This window comes from Rhopalosiphum padi, chromosome 4, assembly GCF_020882245.1.
Source record: "Rhopalosiphum padi isolate XX-2018 chromosome 4, ASM2088224v1, whole genome shotgun sequence".
NCBI lineage: Eukaryota > Metazoa > Arthropoda > Insecta > Hemiptera > Aphididae > Rhopalosiphum > Rhopalosiphum padi.
The window spans coordinates 12730272-12743092 of NC_083600.1; the positions used below are offsets into that span (position 1 = coordinate 12730272).

At 33.5% G+C, this 12821-nt stretch overlaps 1 protein-coding gene across 1 annotated transcript; it reads right to left on the bottom strand.

The window, feature by feature from the left end:
* Positions 1 to 6264: 6264 nt before the first annotated feature.
* LOC132931066 (mucin-2-like) lies at positions 6265 to 9423 on the bottom strand. The gene is made up of 3 exons (XM_060997267.1): positions 9382 to 9423; positions 8270 to 8368; positions 6265 to 7631 (listed from the first exon to the last, which is right to left on the bottom strand). The coding sequence occupies exons 2-3, from the start codon at positions 8343 to 8345 to the stop codon at positions 6535 to 6537; spliced, it is 1173 nt and encodes a 390-aa protein (XP_060853250.1). The 5' UTR covers positions 8346 to 8368; positions 9382 to 9423; the 3' UTR covers positions 6265 to 6534.
* Between the last annotated feature and the right edge of the window lie 3398 nt (positions 9424 to 12821).

The following is a 12821-nucleotide window of genomic DNA, read 5'->3' on the forward strand; positions in this document are numbered from 1 at the left end:
TAACTTCTTATCGTTATAGAAGTTGGTTGATTGAATTGAGGATATTTTTTAATAATAACAATATTGTTATAACTTATTAATTAGGATTGTATGAAAATAGTTTAATCACATTTTATATGTTTATATATATTTTAAAATTTGTTATTCATTTTACATATACAAGGGTTTTTATTTTATTTAAGTTCATGACGATGCTCATTAAGTATTTGTTTAAATTTGTTTCACATTGTCCTGAACCACCATTAGTTATTTAGTCTTCATGAAATAAATCTAAAATTTATTCATGTTAGATTCTATAATTATTCATAAATAAACAAATAACGCTTTTGATTTACAGGATATAACTTAACGTTTATTCATAAAAACTAAAATATAAAAGAACACTAGCACTACGGCAACACGTCGTCAACCAAAATTGTTGGTAAACGGCTAACGGCGCCGTTTATACCAACGTCAATTAAGGCTGGCGATAATCACTTCGTCGAGAGACCAGATCGGGACGTCGATCGCGCGGATACTGGTCCGTCTTCCGCCGCCGTAACGGTGGAGACGTACCCCTACAGTGTGACCCCAACAGTGATTAAAATAGATGCTAACATTCATAAATAGAAAAAAAACGGTGAAAATTTAGATAGGTTTTATACTAAGTGTGCCAAGAGTATTTACCGATTGCGATATCTCCTGAAATAATGATGATATCATAATTCTGATTTTTTTATAAGATTCACAGGGACAAGAACTACAAATATATCATGTTTTGACTTATTTTAATGTTTTGGAAAAAAAGTTAAAGAATATATTTATATTTGATTTTTAAAAAAAATAGAAGATAGCCTTTTAGTAGAGTTTATTTTTCTTAAAATATTTACGTTTCAACATTTTAATTTCATTAATCTCCTGATTGTTAATATGTTTTCTATATTCGAAAACATATATGTTATGCATATTTAAGAGTTATAATAATAATCGTTTTCCAATGTACAAATATCAAAATATCCAATGACCACATAACCTTGTATATATAATAAACATAATATTATATACTTACAGTATAAGTATATGCAGTATATCTAGTTAAACCAGGTTGCTACTAGTAACCAATTATAAGATTTTCATAGGCTATAACTATTAGTATTTGCAGCATGCAGTACCTTGGTTACCATTTGAAACCAGTTATAAATCTGGTAAACGGAAAACTGGTACGGTCCACAATAGTCAAGGTTTCCCAAACTTTTATCAAAAAAAAAAAAAAAATAATAAAATATCAACAATTATTTTTAATTTCATTTTACCGACGATCGATGAGAAACCACGAATCACGAGTGACTGCGAGTGAAAATAATACCTTTAAGAACCCATTTTGAATCAAATATACACAATACCTTACCGCCTAAAAGTTCAAAAAAAAAAAAATTACTTTGCATAACAAACTACACAACGAATGTGAGAGCTTCTTAAATAAAGAAATTTAAATAGGACAATTTATAAATAATATAGCAAAGTATACGAAATAATTATTATTAATCATAAATTATATTATATTAGGTATATTTATTGTAACTATATTTTATATTTATTTTACCTGCCTGCTACTTTGTATTTATGTTTTTTGTTAATTTTTATTGCTAACATTATTTTTTTTGTTTGAGTATTATTTAAATTTAACTTTTTGACGATGGTGATTTATCGAAATTATATTATAAATATTGTAAAAATTTTAAGACCCCTGAAAATTAAATTTTGAATAGTACCAGTTTTCCTGCGTATTTTATTTCTATTGTTATAAATGTATGGACCGTACCAATATTCCGAGCAACTATAAATCTTTCATTCGTCATAAATATAATTATTTGGAATTGTAGTATGCAGTACCTAGGTTGCTACCAGTGACTAGGGGGCCTAACTAACCTAACCTGGGGAGACGGAGTCCGCCTTTTTTTTTCTTAGCATACCATTTCTATTTATTTGAAACGGAATGCTGGAAATGAAACATTTGTTGTAGTGTATTATGATTTGTGAATCGTCAGTTTTTTCTGATGTAAAATATACCTATAACCTATAACTTTTAGCCATAATATTTGTAAATTTGTATTGACTATGAAATCAAATTGATTAATAATAATGGGTAATTAATATAATCAATCGTTAGGCTGCGGCGACAACACCTAGACCTTTTTTCTATGCTACCGCTTCGATCCCAGATATTGTGAACGTTACAATTTTTCACATTTATTATAATAAATGTCCACATTGTCGACACGCGCAGACCTATGGCAGGTTACGTTCCGCAGAAATGACGATTCGCGCGTACGTCGGATCTAGTGAGCAGATGGCACAGTTCCAGTGACTCGTCAGAGTTTCGCGTTACGGGTGTATCGCTCTCGTTTGAGCTGCCCGTCTCGTGTGCCACTGTAATGATCTGACAAAGCGTGCGATTCGATTCTGATCCAATTATTCGGTGGCTGCGATGCCGTTGAATGACATACGAATCTGTTCGAAACGTTGTACATATTACGAAAACGTTAATTTTTCTTTAAGTGTTTGTAAAATTTTAACTTTTAGTAATTTTCCATTATACGCATTTTTTTTTTTAGATATCCCATAAAAGCAAATGTTTTGAATAAACACTCATAGATTTGACATTTTCATCTTCTTATATAATAAAATGTGAATTATTAACTAATAATAGATACTATCGTTAATCAATTTTTTTTCTTATTATTATAATTCTTTTATTCTTAAAACAATTTTTATTTATATTGTGCGATTATCAGCTATTGCACTATTAGGGTTTCGACGGATTCTCGTTATCTTTTACAAAACACAAGACCGTTCCTGTGTTATCGCTTATCGCTAATGAACCGGGTATAAAAGGCCCTGCGAAAAGACTAGCATTCACATTCACTGTCTTTCCTCCGTCGTAGCAAGACCCACCCGGGCAGACTTGCGCGATTAAGGAAGGCATCTAATGTCTATATTTTTTGTCAGACACTTTGATTTTTAGTATATTTTATGTTGCCTGCACATTATATCGCTTTTACTCAAATTATTAAATAAAGATTTTATTCATACCTATATTCGAGGCTCTAACATTGACATTCACTGTCTTTCCTCCGTCGTAGCAAGACCCACCCGGGCAGACTTGTGCGATTAAGGAAAACATATATTTTTTGTCAGAGACTTTTTGATTTTTAGTATATTTTATGTTGCCTGCACATTATATCGCTTTTACTCAAATTATTAAATAAAGATTTTATTCATACCTATATTCGAGGCTCTAACATTGACATTCACTGTCTTTCCTCCGTCGTAGCAAGACCCACCCGGGCAGACTTGTGCGATTAAGGAAGGCATCTGATGTCTATATTTTTTGTCAGACACTTTGATTTTTAGTATATTTTATGTTGCCTGCACATTATATCGCTTTTACTCAAATTATTAAATAAAGATTTTATTCATACCTATATTCGAGGCTCTAACATTGACATTCACTGTCTTTCCTCCGTCGTAGCAAGACCCACCCGGGCAGACTTGTGCGATTAAGGAAAACATATATTTTTTGTCAGAGACTTTTTGATTTTTAGCATATTTTATGTTGCCTGCACATTATATCGCTTTTACTCAAATTATTAAAAAGTGATTTTATTCATACCTATATTCGTGGCTCTAACATTGACATTCACTGTCTTTCCTCCGTCGTAGCAAGACCCACCCGGGCAGACTTGCGCGATTAAGGAAGGCATCTGATGTCTATATTTTTTGTCAGACACTTTGATTTTTAGTATATTTTATGTTGCCTGCACATTATATCGCTTTTACTCAAATTATTAAATAAAGATTTTATTCATACCTATATTCGAGGCTCTAACATTGACATTCACTGTCTTTCCTCCGTCGTAGCAAGACCCACCCGGGCAGACTTGTGCGATTAAGGAAAACATATATTTTTTGTCAGAGACTTTTTGATTTTTAGCATATTTTATGTTGCCTGCACATTATATCGCTTTTACTCAAATTATTAAACAGTGATTTTATTCATATCTATTATTCGCAGCTCTAACATTTCCTAAACTCAATTCTGATATGCACAAACAGGATTCGACCTCGGCCTTGTTCCGCGGCCTATATGTAAGTCTGACACCTTTCGAGCAGTGTTTGGCGTATTGCGTTAGTACATATTATAATATTTCATTTTTTTTTTTGTTCCCTTCCTTATTATGCCAAAAACAATCACTCGTAGGAATACGTTATTCGTAAGTGTTCAAGTATGTTTCCAAACAGAACGTATATTCGTAAAACCCCGTTTCCCTGTGCGTATCGTCATTGACGACATGCGCAGGGCTACGGCTGGTTACGTTCCGCAGAAATGACGATTCGCGCGTACGTCGGATCTAGTGAGCAGATGGCACAGTTCCAGTGACTCGTCAGAGTTCCGCGTTACGGGTGGGTGTATCGCTCTCGTTTGAGCTACCCGTCTCGTGTGCCACTATAATGATCTGACAACGCGTGCGATTCGATTCTGATCCGATTATTCGGTGGCTGTGATGCCGTTGAATGACATACGAATCTGTTCGAAACGTTGTACACATGAGGATAACGTTAATTTTTATTTTAGTGTTTGTAAAATTTTAATTTTTAGTAATTTTTTGAATGAAACAACAAACAATGTTTTAATGTTTTTATTTATTTTTAATATTACCCAGGTGCAATCAGTGGCGTGCTCACGGGGGGGATCAGGGTGTCATATCCCCCCATTTGGATTTTTTTGTAATGATATATTATCTACATGAAAAAAAAAATATAGGGTCTGTGACAAGTCTAAAATGATTATCCCCTCCCTCTTTCAAAAAAGCTGAGCATACCACTGGGTGTAATAAATATAATAATAATAATAAAAGTCTTATCTATTATTATCTAGTGAGATTCGTATGATAAGATAAAGTTGCGTCTATACAATTTCAGTCAAAATAAAAACATTTTTAATAAAAATTAGTTAGAATTTTAATTTTTTTCATCACAGCTTTTATTCTATATTCGTATATCAAACTTCCTAATTTAAGAAATATTGTTACTTTATAATATTGTTCAATGTTCATATATTTCATCCGGGTATGATACTAAAAATTAAACGTGTAACAACGCTCATTATAGGCCGTATCTCCAGTTTTAAATCATATCGTTTTTCATATGAAATTTCATATTAATACGTCTCATATTAAAAATTAAGACTAAATATAAGGTAGGTATCACCCAATAAAAAATTCCATATAAAATGCATTACCTAAATATTAAATAATTAGGTGTTCTTGTGGTATGCGGTCTACTGCCCATTCCTACATACGTCATAAGCGGTCTACCACGCATGTTTCTATATATGAATATGTCTATACCACTACCACATAGGTAAAAAAAATCATAAATTAAAACAAATATAAGATTATAATATATTAATAATTGTAATAATTTAATAATATACACGTCACAATCTAATCCTGTATATAAAAATATATATAAAATATATGTATTAATTCATTATATGTATAGGTATTATAGGTACAATATAATATGTCAATAATATATTGTATTGAAAATTAAAAATATGATTTAACATTTTTTTTAAAACATTCAAATATATTGTCATTTTCATAGGCGCAAATAGCGTTTGAGATTTGGGGAGAGGCTGAAGCCCTAACTACTGAATGAAGCATTTATACAAGTAATCAGCACTTTATAAAAAATGTAATATAAGTACGATATACCTATATAGGTATATACGCAATATACCTAAGTACCTAACAGGTATACCTATTATTATAGTATATTGTATACTTTATAACCCGTAAAAGCGTAAAAAATATGACGTATAGGTACTTACGTATAATTTGCTGTAACTCAAAAACGAATAATTGTAAATTCTTGAAATTTTAACCAAATATTTATATTAGCGTTATCTATTTACGATTGAATTTTCATAATATTTTAACTTTTTTTAAGCTATTTATAGACAATTGAAAATCTCAATATTTCTGTTTTTTTTTTTTTTTTTTTTGAAATGCCTATAAAGAATTTAGCAATCCAAAAAAATCTTTAAAACTTAAAACAAGGTAAAACGAGTACCCGCGACAAAATATAAACATGATGGTATTAACGAACGGTTGGTTAATACGACACTGAACCCACTTTCATACACTAGTAAAAGCTCAATTATACTCAGAGTAATAATTGCAAGGTCAGGATTACTAAAGTAGAAAAAATTAAAACATATTAGATATGAAGTATGAAACAGTGTATTTTACAATATAACAGGTTAAACAAAACTAGGTGCAACAATTTTGTTATTATGTGGTGCAACGGCTAGACAATAATATAATTGAGCTGACACACGTGTTGTATGCTATCATCGTATCAATCACAGAATAGTGACAATGGTTGTCCGGCCGCTTCCGGTGGGTGTGTGGACGGATCAGTGGCTGGCGTAGACAGTTTCCGGAGAGGGGTATTCCGGCTGGGTGTAGCGGTCGCGCTCCGGACTGTCTACCCATGTCGGGGTGGTGTCGTGGGGTCGGGGCTGGTGATTTGGAACACCGTGTCCACGTCGTCTGGGGGACCAACATCCATCATGTCACACTGCAGCTCCTTCTCCTCATCCGGTGATGTCATCATATCGACCGGTATTGAAGTGGCGGTGGCCAGTTGTTCCGTGGCCTCGGTTTGTCCAGTAGGCATTGATACCTCCGGTGTCTTGGCCTCGGGGACAGGCGTGTTGGTTGCCTCCAGCGACATTGGGCCTGGTGCCGGTTGGGTGGTTGAGGGTGCCGGTTTTTCCAGGCAGTACTGTTGGGAGGTGGTGGGATTGGCGGCCTTTTTCTGTCTCCGGTATTCCCGCGTCCGAGACTGGTTCCGGCGTTGCCACGAATTTTGTGGTGGCGCTGTTGTCGTCTGTTCTGCCGGTGTTCTTTGGGCACTTTTCTGATCCACTTTCCTTGTCGCGGGCGGTGATGGCGGTATGAAAGATTTTGGTCGTGGGACCAGTACCGCCATAAGTGGTTGGGGGGGTGGTCGGAGCAACCGTGTTGTCTGCGGCATCGGGGGCGGTCGCGGTCTTGGGCTCTGGGACCTGTCGGTTACCGCGGTTTTCGGACCCACGTTGGTCGACTTGCTGAAAACCAACGCGCGGTCGTTCCACCCGCGGGTGTAGGCTACCCACAGTACCGGGTCCCGGCGTAACTCTGCCGTGGGCATCCGGCGCACCCGTGCCGCCGTAGTCGCGTGAGCGGCTGCCTCCGTAGTCGCGTGAGCGGCTGCCTCCGTAGTCGTGTGAGCGGCTGCCTCCGTAGTCGCGTGAGCGGCTGCCTCCGTAGTCGCGTGAGAGGCTGCCTCCGTAGTCGCGTGAGAGGCTGCCTCCGTAGTCGCGTGAGAGGCTGCCTCCGTAGTCGCGTGAGAGGCTGCCTCCGTAGTCGCGTGAGAGGCTGCCTCCGTAGTCGCGTGAGAGGCTGCCTCCGTAGTCTCGTGAGAGGCTGCCTCCGCGTTCGCGGCCTGCAGTAACTTCTGACAGCGATCCAGCAGTTCCACGGCTTGTTGTAGGGAGGTGGTGGCCGTTGAGCGCTTGTCCACTATGTTGCTGTTGTTGGCTGTGTGCGGGCAATGATAAAAAAAAAATAACCAATAATTATTGTTACCTGCCGTTATCTGTTTGTGGTGTTGTTGGGGTGTGGGTGTGCTGTGGGTGTCACGCGTTTAAGACATGACACGTGAAGTTTGCGCGGGGGTTGTTGATCCGTGAGGAACACGCCTTTTCCTACGCGTTTGTGTAGTCTTACCGGTCCCCACCATTTTGGTGCGAAACCAGCATGAAATTTGTTTCCCTATATATCTTTCTGGTAAATATCATCATACATAATGTACAGTAGGGCTTCGATATTCTGCATTAATTGTGACCGAGAGGGATACATACAGAGGGATACAGTACGGATAATTTATTTATACAGATAATTAACCAAGCATTAAAAATAAAGTAAACTAATTTACTGTGTGTATAACGTACCTATAATATGATATATAAGCCATTAAAGATAATAAAATCATCTTGCATTTCATAACATATACACGATAAAATGAACATAAAAAATGATAAAACTGAATTAAATTAAACGAAAAATAAATTTGTACAAACATTTTTTGAGGATAATTGACGGACCGGATAATTGATGTGCGGTTAATCGAATTAAACCTCGGATATTACTAATATACTTTAATAAATATTATTTACCAGATATTTTTTCATTATCTTTTCTTTCTGGTTCTTTCATCTTGCGATCGGAAAACAATTTCTTTTTTGCAGCCATTAGATATGGCCATGCCAGATAACCTAATGTTAGCATGATTTACGATTTCAGTAAATATAAGGAAATACTTATCAATAATAATTATGCTACCAATAATAATTATTTACTAAACTTTTGTCAACTGTTGACCTGGCTATTTATAGGCAACGCGAACATTATTTAATTTCAATTATCGAATGGCCAGTATAAGTGATAATAGCCAGAAATTATTACTACAATTAAAAAAAAATATAAAAAACAATTATAGTTTTTATTAATTATTATAATCATTAATAAATAAATAATGGATTGGACGGACGAAGAATGTCTACTTCTTATTGAAATGTTTAAAGCCAGACCAATTCTATGGGATCCGACCAATAATCAATACAAGATGGCAGAAAAAAAATTGATTATTGGATGGAAATAAGTAAAGAAATGAAGAATAGTGTAAATGACAAGCGTCATATAGAAGGGAACGTCGCCTTGAAGTAAGCACAAGACGTTTTGGCGCTGGAGCCGATGAAGTGTTTCATTCCAAAAATTACTAAAAATTAAAATTTTACAAACACTAAAATAAAAATTAACGTTATCCTCATGTGTACAACGTTTCGAACAGATTCGTATGTCATTCAACGGCATCACAGCCACCGAATAATCGGATCAGAATCGAATCGCACGCGTTGTCAGATCATTACAGTGGCACACGAGACGGGTAGCTCAAACGAGAGCGATACACCCACCCGTAACGCGGAACTCTGACGAGTCACTGGAACTGTGCCATCTGCTCACTAGATCCGACGTACGCGCGAATCGTCATTTCTGCGGAACGTAACCAGCCGTAGCCCTGCGCATGTCGTCAATGACGATACGCACAGGGAAACGGGGTTTTACGAATATACGTTCTGTTTGGAAACATACTTGAACACTTACGAATAACGTATTCCTACAAGTGATTGTTTTTGGCATAATAAGGAAGGGAACAAAAAAAAAATGAAATATTATAATATGTACTAACGCAATACGCCAAACACTGCTCGAAAGGTGTCAGACTTACATATAGGCCGCGGAACAAGGCCGAGGTCGAATCCTGTTTGTGCATATCAGAATTGAGTTTAGGAAATGTTAGAGCTGCGAATAATAGATATGAATAAAATCACTGTTTAATAATTTGAGTAAAAGCGATATAATGTGCAGGCAACATAAAATATGCTAAAAATCAAAAAGTCTCTGACAAAAAATATATGTTTTCCTTAATCGCACAAGTCTGCCCGGGTGGGTCTTGCTACGACGGAGGAAAGACAGTGAATGTCAATGTTAGAGCCTCGAATATAGGTATGAATAAAATCTTTATTTAATAATTTGAGTAAAAGCGATATAATGTGCAGGCAACATAAAATATACTAAAAATCAAAGTGTCTGACAAAAAATATAGACATCAGATGCCTTCCTTAATCGCGCAAGTCTGCCCGGGTGGGTCTTGCTACGACGGAGGAAAGACAGTGAATGTCAATGTTAGAGCCACGAATATAGGTATGAATAAAATCACTTTTTAATAATTTGAGTAAAAGCGATATAATGTGCAGGCAACATAAAATATGCTAAAAATCAAAAAGTCTCTGACAAAAAATATATGTTTTCCTTAATCGCACAAGTCTGCCCGGGTGGGTCTTGCTACGACGGAGGAAAGACAGTGAATGTCAATTTTAGAGCCTCGAATATAGGTATGAATAAAATCTTTATTTAATAATTTGAGTAAAAGCGATATAATGTGCAGGCAACATAAAATATACTAAAAATCAAAGTGTCTGACAAAAAATATAGACATCAGATGCCTTCCTTAATCGCACAAGTCTGCCCGGGTGGGTCTTGCTACGACGGAGGAAAGACAGTGAATGTCAATTTTAGAGCCTCGAATATAGGTTTAAATAAAATCTTTATTTAATAATTTGAGTAAAAGCGATATAATGTGCAGGCAACATAAAATATGCTAAAAATCAAAAAGTCTCTGACAAAAAATATATGTTTTCCTTAATCGCACAAGTCTGCCCGGGTGGGTCTTGCTACGACGGAGGAAAGACAGTGAATGTCAATGTTAGAGCCTCGAATATAGGTATGAATAAAATCTTTATTTAATAATTTGAGTAAAAGCGATATAATGTGCAGGCAACATAAAATATACTAAAAATCAAAGTCTCTGACAAAAAATGTAGACATCAGATGCCTTCCTTAATCGCGCAAGTCTGCCCGGGGTGGGTCTTGCTACGACGTTGGATAGACAGTGAATGGCAATGCTGGTCGTTTCGCAGGGCCTTTTATACCCGATTCACTAGCGATAACACAGGACCGGTCCGGTGTTCTGTGAAAGATAACAAGAAACCGTAGAAACCCCAATAGTGCAATCGCCGATAAATGCATAATTTAAATAAATGTTATTACAAGAATAAAATAATTATAATAATAATAAGATTAGGAATAAGAATAATAAAAATGATAATAATAAAATGGAAAAGAAGAATCTAGAACCTTATCCATACATCCCCCCACACACCGAATGGAAAAATCCGTTCGTATAATATAATATTACGTATATTAATACGTATAATTAATTATAATATGTGTTTTATGACGTGGGAACTTTGCAGCACACATCACAATACACAAGTTTCTTAATTATGATACTTTAAATACAAAATTGAATTTTGAAGTTCATAAAAAATGTAGAAATTTCTTATAGTGACAGATTTTTGTTATTTTAAATGATAAACACAATTACAATTTAACGACTATGTCAAAACAAACATTTTGTAGTCGTACAATACTCTTTTGTAGTTCTCAATTAAATGACAATTAAAATGAGAAATAAATTAAATTACTATATCTATATTGTATTACATTTTTAACATTTTTGACTCAGATATCAATATTTTATCAATTTTGATAAAAATAGAGTGTAGTATTTTTGTTATAATTAATTTAAAAAAAAAAGAAGATATTTTAAATAACAGTTAATTCCATATTACAGGTGATGAAAAAATTAATTCTGTTATTATTCATACATAAATAACATGCAATTATCGTAAAATCAGTTAATACTCCAATATAATATGTCTTATGTTATTAGTATGTATAGTAAGTATAATATAATAAATGAATTTAAGTACCTAATTATCTAAAAATTGCTGATTAAGATTAATGATTATCTAATTGAAATGCTTAGAAGACGACGCTATAAAAGCTTTATCCAAATTCGTATGTAGGTTTTTACGATTATTCAATTTTTTATTAAATGTTAGATATATGAAATAGTGCAGTTTAAAAACCATTCATTACACTCGTAATTGTATAACAAACACAACAAATTCGGCTGTAGCATCCTTTTAAGTAATTGTATTGCGGGTATAAAAATGTATGTATCATAATTTGGAAAATATATAATTCTTGAAAAACAAAAATATATGTAGGGTCTAATTCTAGAATATTAATAGTGTTATACTAATTAAGATTTACCAACCAACATTTTTCCAACAAGAAGTATTAAAATAAACATGAATTTCTATTACAATTTAATTTTCTAAAATAGATTATATAACCTATGTCCTACTATAATCTTGCTTAGTTATATATAAATATTTAAAGTAGACTATTATTCATTTGATCTAATAAAAATATAGAAGTATGGTACGATTGATACGTAATAATGTCTTATAATATAGTAAAAATACATATAAGAAAAACAATATATTATAAATTTAAAATATTATAAGAAACAAAGAAATATTGTATTATAAATTTATAAAATTTCTGTATTGATTAAAATAAAGATAATTTTTGTAGAAACATTTTCGTAAAATGTCAAAATATGAACACAGATAAATTGCATAATACTATTAAGTTTCATAGTAGATCGACTTACTATTTGACTCTAATATATGAAAAATAACAAAGCTAAACGTGAACTGCTGAACGTAAATTTGTCATGTCAACAATTTTAATCATTACTATCCAGCGAATAATTTTTATTTTTTAATCCGAATTTATAGAAAAAAAAAAAAATTCAAAATTCAAAATTCCTATAACGAGTTCAAAAAGAGCTATATTTTGAAAATTTTATCATATAATGAAAATAATAATGTAAATATTTGGTAAAAATTTCAAATATATAATAAAATATTTTTGGAATACAAAAAATATTTGAAAAGAAATTATTTTTTACTGTAAAAATTCAAAATTCAGCCTCCTAAAAATAAATTTGATTTTTGGTAGATTTTTTTGTGTAGATTGATAAACATTTAAGTTATAATAAATCTTGTATTAAGGTTTAATCTTAGGTATAAAATGACATTTTTAATACATTTTTAATTACAAAATAATAAAAAAACAAACAAAATATTATAAGTTATAATTTATAACTATAGATTTTGAATAAATGTTAATTGAGAAATAAATAACTTTTGAGGAACTTTGTAAACATTTTCTAGCTTTACTACCCAGCGC